Raw genomic sequence first — 7,143 nt, 5'->3', positions numbered from 1 at the left:
AATAATAAAGATTGCATATGCTCATAAAACCCAGCATATTTTTCATGATTCAGATAGAGTATACCTCCCCTCCCCTCCTCTCTCTCTCTCTCTCCCCTCTCTCTACCCTATCTCTCTCTCTTCCCCTCTCTCTCCCCCCCTCTCTCTCTCTCCCCTCCTCTCTCTCCCCTCTCTCTCTCTCTCTCTCCCCTCCTCTCTCTCTCTCCCCTCTCTCTCTCCCCTCTCTCTCTCCCCTCCTCTCTCTCTCTCCCCTCTCTCTCCCCCATCTCTCTCTCTCTCCCCTCTCTCTCCCCCCCCCCTCTCTCCCCCCTCTCTCTCTCCCCTCCTCTCTCTCTCCCCTCCTCTCTCTCTCTCCCCTCCTCTCTCTCTCTCCCCTCTCTCTCTCCCCCTCTCTCTCTCTCCCCTCCTCTCTCTCTCTCCCCTCTCTCTCCCCTCTCTCTCTCCCCCCTCTCTCTCTCTCCCCCTCTCTCTCTCTCCCCCCCTCTCTCTCTCCCCCCTCCTCTCTCTCTCCCCCCTCTCTCTCTCCCCCCTCCTCTCTCTCTCTCTCTCCCCTCTCTCTCCCCTCCTCTCTCTCTCTCTCCCCTCTCTCTCTCCCCTCCTCTCTCTCTCCCCTCTCTCTCCCCCCTCTCTCTCTCTCCCCTCCTCTCTCTCTCTCCCCTCCTCTCTCTCTCTCCCCTCTCTCTCTCCCCTCTCTCTCTCTCTCCCCCCTCTCTCCCCCCCCTCTCTCTCTCTCCCCCCTCTCTCTCTCCCCCCTCTCTCTCTCTCCCCCCTCTCTCTCCCACCTCTCTCTCCCCCCTCTCCTCTCTATTTCTCCCCATTCTATATCTCTCTCCCCTCTCTATCACTCTCCCCTCTATTGCGCATCCACACCCGGTCACGCATCCTTCACTCCAGGCCACGCCCTCTTCATGACCATTCACATTTGGTCATGCCCCCTTCACGTCAGCCACCCCCCTCACGTCTGGCCATGCCCACTTCTGCCGCAGAGCGCAGATTAGCTAGGCTAGGGACTTAAATGCCAGGTGTGTTTGTCCTCGTGCTGTATCTACGGCACATGGCAGCTTCGGACAAACACACTTGGCCTTTTATTATATAGGATATGTAGGTTGTCTAGGATATTCAGAATCAAAATGATTACAATGCATAAATAATTTTTTTGCATGTTTTTTCTAATTGTTATTTTTTACTTCACACAGTGAAGCCCCTTTAAATGCTCATTGAGCACCCTGACTAATCAGAACACCTTTCTTGCATGTCACATGATTTTTAAATATACTGTATTTAATTCAGCAGCCTTGACCACATGAAAACCTTTTTATATCCAATGTTTGCCAGCAAACCTTGGTTATTTGAATGCTTTATTTTTAATAATAAAGATTGCATATGCTCATAAAACCCAGCATATTTTTCATGATTCAGATAGAGTATACCATTTTAAACAACTTTCCAATGTACTTTTTTTATCACTTTTTGCTTCTTTCTCTTGGTATCCTTTATTGAAGGAGCAGCAATGCACTCCTGGGAACTAGTACACATAGGTAAGCCAATGACAACAGGGATATATTTATAGCCACCAATCAACAGCTAGCTCTCAGCTCCTGAGCCTACCTAGGTATGTTTTTCAACAAAGGATAGCAAAAGAAAAAGCAAATGATTAGATAATAGAAGTAAATTAGTAAGATGTTTAATATTGTATGTGCTATTTGAATCATGAAAGAAAAAAATTGGGTTTCATGTCCATTTAAGTAAACATGGATTTTTTCACATTTAATAAAAAATGAAGTTAAAATTAGAATGCTAATTTTTTTAATGCTCTGTAACTTGTACAAACCTATTTTATAATCATACCCATTTTCAGTTACACCTGAGGAAGGGGCGTGGCTCTGAAACTAGTAGTGGTAACGTATACACAGAGTCTGGCCAGGCAAGTGTTTGCAGTTTCTCTCGCTCTTCATTTATCAGAGTACTTTATGATTTTTAGTTTTTTAAAAGGTTTCTATACTTGTGATTTAATACTGCATATTTGTATGTTGTAAATTTGTAAATTGTATGAAAGTGGGGACAATAGTGCTCCATTTCATCTCATAAACGTTAATTTGCCCTTCATTGTGCAAATAGTTTTTTAACCTATGTGTTAGGACTATATTCAATAGCAACATTTAATACTATTGCTTTGTGAATAGGTTTATGTTATATCTTTTTAAATGTTCTAAGACATGGTCTGTCAGTAAAATAAAGTGGTTTTTTTTCTACACATTGTGTATTTCTAGTTTATATTTGCTGTATACTCTCATTCAACCTTTCTTGTTCCTAAAAACAGCTGCAGTTCGGCCCTTAATCAAGTGATTATATACCTAGTATATACTAGTGGCATAAAATCTAGTTATACATTTCTCAGTGTGTGGCGCTCTCCTTTTTTAACTACAACATTTTCATTTATTCTTGCAGTTTTTTGTGCTTCAAAGTTTACAAAATGATAATTATAAAAAGATACACAAGTATATAAAATATTGTTTGCACACACCATGTACTGATAATGTTAGAAAAAAGGGGGGCACTTTATTGAAACCCAATTTTACTGGGAAAGAAATCATACCATTGAAAATATACAGATTACACAAATCTCTGACACCAGATATATATATTATACGATATTTATGGTATGTTGCAAAGGCACCTACTGTAGTAAGGTGTTACAGTTAAAGGGACATAGTCAGCACTAGTCAGAGCATGAAATTAACAAAAAAACAAAGCTTTCCAAATTACTTCTAGCAAGTTTACCTTGTTCTCATAGAATCCATTGGTGAAGTGCATACCTAGATAGGCTCAAGGACCTGCCTGTGTGCAACTAATGCTGATCTAGGAGCCGAACCAGCTGTGCGACTAGTGCTCCTGATTGGATCAGTGACATTTTCCACTCTGGACCAGCAGTTGTTTTCTGGTCCCAAGTGGTACTTTTAACTATGTGTTTAACCTATTTGTGGGGGTTAAACACATAGAGTTGCAGCGTCACTAGTGGTAAAGTTAGAGCATGGCCTTTTATCTTTGTAATGGACCTTTAACATTAGGTATTTTGGAGTGGAGCAGAGTGAGCAAAACCATGGAAACCATTTTTGGGCATGCCTCATGGTCAATAATTCAGTATCGTGCTTGCTAGATTGCTCTGCTGCAAAGTGTCCCTGGACATTTATATTTGTAAATGTGAGATTGTAGTAGAGCCTTATATGTGATACTCTTTAAGTCAGGTCAAGTCTAATACCAGATGTTACGGAACTAGAGCTCTAATATTGTTTTATAATTTTACACTTAAAGTGATAGTAATACCAGTGCAGCAAATAAAAGGGACTTTCAGTCATGAAGTATAAAATACTTCATACTGAAAGTTCCTTTATTTATCTGCAGCGTTCGCCACACTGATCATTTTAGACGCCCGCAGCAAAACGCAATTTTTTTCAATGAGGTGACGTTTACACCTCTTAGCCAATAGCTGTGTCCCCCAGCTGGCATTATGCTGAATAGCTATCACGCTATTGGCTAAGGTCACCTCAGTGATAAAATAGCGTTCTGCCGTGAGGCGCTCAGTGCTGCAGACACATAAAGGAACTTTCAGCATGATGTATTTGTTTGCTGTATATCATCTATCTCCCCACTAATATCATTCTCACCTTTGCAGTCCCCACCTCCTTTCTCCCATCCTCCTACCCATCTAGATTGTAAGTTCCCAAGGGAATAGGGCCATCAATTCCCCCTCTATTTGTCTGTAAAATGTTGTCTTATTGTATTGTTTCTCCGTTGTACTTTTATCCTTGTACCCATGGGCAGCGCTGCGGAATCTGTTGGTGCTTTATAAATAAAGAATAATAATAAAATACATATGTATACATATGTAATACACACACACACACACACACACACACATATATACAGGTGGCCCTCGTTTTACAACGGTTCAATTTACACCGTTTCAGAATAACAACCTTTTTTTCCAGTCATGTGACTGCTATTGAAAAGCATTGAGAAGCAGTGCATTTATTAAAATAGCCAGTAGTTGGAGCTGTCTGCTTGTGTTGCAGCAAAGCCAAGCAAGCTGAAATTAATCAGTTTAGTCAGACCTGAGCTATCGAGCAGATTTCAAAGGAACAAGATCTTCCTGTCTATAAATCAGTCCAGATTGGAATGCATAGAAAGAACTGTTTGCAGAAAAATGCAAGTGAAGTCTGTGTTGTGTGATTACTTTATTAGGTTTATAATGCTGTTTAGCAAATGTTTTTGTTCATTTAACTTAGTTTAATTATATATTCTGTGTTGTGTGATTATTTTATTATGTTTATAATGCTGTTTAGCATTTAAAGTCTTCATTTCAAAGCTTTAAAAATAATGTATTAGGTGTTACTCATGACAATTTTGAGAGGGATCTGGAACCTATCTCCCTCACTTCCCATTGAATTACATTATAAACTGGGTTTCAATTTACATCGGTTTCGATTTACAACCATTCCTTCTGGAACCTAACCCCGGCGTAAACTGAGGGATATATATATATATATATATATATATATATATATATATATATATATATATATATATATATATATATATATATATACTGTGTGTGTGTGTATATATATATATATATATATATATATATATATATATATATATATATATATATATATATATATATATATATATATATTGTAGTAAGTTTGGCTTTTTGTGCACGTCGGGTTGGAACACAATTGAAAACAGTTGCCTTTTAAAGGGACAGTCTAGTCCAAAATAAACCTTCATGATTCAGATAGGGCATGTAATTTTAAACAATTTTCCAATTTACTTTTATCACTAATTTTGCTTTGTTCTCTTGGTATTCTTAGTTGAAAGCTTAACCTAGGAGGTTCATATGCTAATTTCTTAGACCTTGAAGGCCACCTCTTTTCACTAGAGGGTGTTAGTTCACGTGTTTCATATAGATAACACTGTGCTCATGCACGTGAAGTTATCTGGGAGCAGGCACTGATTGACTAAACTGCAAGTCTGTCAAAAGAACTGAAATAAAGGGGCAGTTTGCAGAGGCTTAGATACAAGATAATCACAGAGGTTAAAAGTACATTGATATAACTGTGTTGGTTATGCAAAACTGGGGAATGGGTAATAAAGGGATTATCTATCTTTTAAAACAATGAAAATTCTGGTGTAGACTGTCCCTTTAACTTGTAATACAAGTGCAAGCCGACACACACAAAAAGCTTACTTCTAGTGCAGTTAACGCTTGAGTAGGAGCATATAACTCTCCACTTGTAATCTCGCCCTAAATGTCTGTAGTATGTGTAATCAGCATGTTAAAAGATCTTGCAATTATTTGGCTCTTTCAGACAATATTTATTGTATGCAATTCATTTAGGGTAAATATGTTTTTTAGAGCTCCAAATATGGCTGTGTGTGTGAGTGAATGTCTGTGTGTTTATATATATATATATATATATATATATATATATATATATATATATATATATATATATATATATATATATATATATATATATAATGTATGTGTGTGTATAATATTTTTTTATTTTTAGTCTTTATAATTTTAATATGTTGTGAACTGAGACTTTTGGACCTCTCTTTCAAAACCTACTAAATAATTAAATATCATCAAATACATACTTTGACATATATGGAATGTGGATATATATATATATATATTACTATAAAGATAATTATTGTTAGATAATTATCTCTTAACATTTTACCATAATAGAAAACATGTTTATCATTATTACCTTAATACAATGATTATGAGTTGATTGGTAAGTTGTGTGCAGCAACAATTAATTATGCTGATATATATTGAAGATATCAATAGAGTTTCACACCTAAGTATCTGATTTTTTTTTTTCTTCAGGTGAAGCAGAAGATTTGGAAGACAATGATGGGATATCACAGCCTCATGATACAGTGTCGCTTGCTTCTGACCGCGATAAGGATGACGAGTTGCCATCTGACGGTATGATTCTACTCAAATATATATATAATATATGTGTATATGTGTATGTATATATATATATATATCGTTTTACTGCTATAAATGTGTGCAATGGGATTCCTAGCAACTGAGTCATGTCATTGTGAGTGACTACAAAAAAAGCTGCATCAGCTGACATCCTAGTCATTTTGTTACCACAAATGAAGTCATTTTGGAACAGAAGAGCACTCTCTAGTGGTCCTTAAATATTATAGAGATCTGTTAGTGACATAAGAAAACTGCATTTTGTTAATTTGAATTTTATATCATGTTCTTTTTGTATGGATCTCAGATTAGAAACCTTTTAATACTTAAGTTAAATACATTAGCATTATTAATAATTCACATTGATTTTATGTATCTTTATTTGGAATATTTGCAACCATGGTTCTCATCAAAAGAGAAAAAAGTGTAAATTAAACATTAACTTCAAATTATGACTAACTAAAAAGTAATCTTGTACATTGAAGAATATGTCAGAAATTTTATGTTTCACATTATATATATATATATATATATATATATATATATATATATAATTCCGAATATTAAAATAAACTAAAAGTATTTATTGAATAGAAATAATAAGCAAATGATAATCCCAATATATCAATATATTCTATATTATGAAATTAAGACAAGAGTTAAATCTAGATCACCAATAGCATGTTATACATTAAAAATACATGAAATTAAAGCATTAGGCAAACACACCAAAATTCAATGTGCATTATTGCTAACTAACTCAAAATTAACATTATAGTACTTTAATTATATTTTCAGAATCTTTAAATATATATTTACAGATGTGTCATTTTAACTTAAATGTTTGCTATATGCAAACAGTAAATCTTTGACATATTTGATAGCCAAAATATGATTTAGATGCTTCTTAGTTAGTATGTACTGTATCTGTTTTAAAGAACAAATCTGCGCCAAGGTTTCTCTCAAGCACATTAGATAACATTTAAAATGCTATTTTTAATTACTTTATCCATTAACATCAATAATAAACACAATAGTGTCAAGTTATAAAATGGATAGTATATGGAACAATGCAAATGTAATTTTACATGACCGTTCAGATCTTTTTGGGACTAATTAGTACATTTATAAAA

At 35.7% G+C, this 7,143-nt stretch overlaps 1 protein-coding gene across 1 annotated transcript in view; it reads left to right on the top strand.

Moving 5' to 3' along the window:
- SKAP2 (src kinase associated phosphoprotein 2) overlaps positions 1 to 7,143 on the top strand; it is a 560,398-nt gene that overhangs the window by 148,729 nt on the left and 404,526 nt on the right. Inside the window, exon 4 of the mRNA XM_053714166.1 lies at positions 5,906 to 6,007. Within this exon, the coding sequence (XP_053570141.1) occupies positions 5,906 to 6,007 (102 nt within the window). The remainder of the gene's footprint in view (positions 1 to 5,905; positions 6,008 to 7,143) is intronic.

Source organism: Bombina bombina, chromosome 5, assembly GCF_027579735.1.
Source record: "Bombina bombina isolate aBomBom1 chromosome 5, aBomBom1.pri, whole genome shotgun sequence".
Lineage (NCBI taxonomy): Eukaryota > Metazoa > Chordata > Amphibia > Anura > Bombinatoridae > Bombina > Bombina bombina.
The sequence above is the reverse complement of the archived record's forward strand: the minus strand, read 5'-3'. Positions and strand labels throughout refer to the sequence as shown.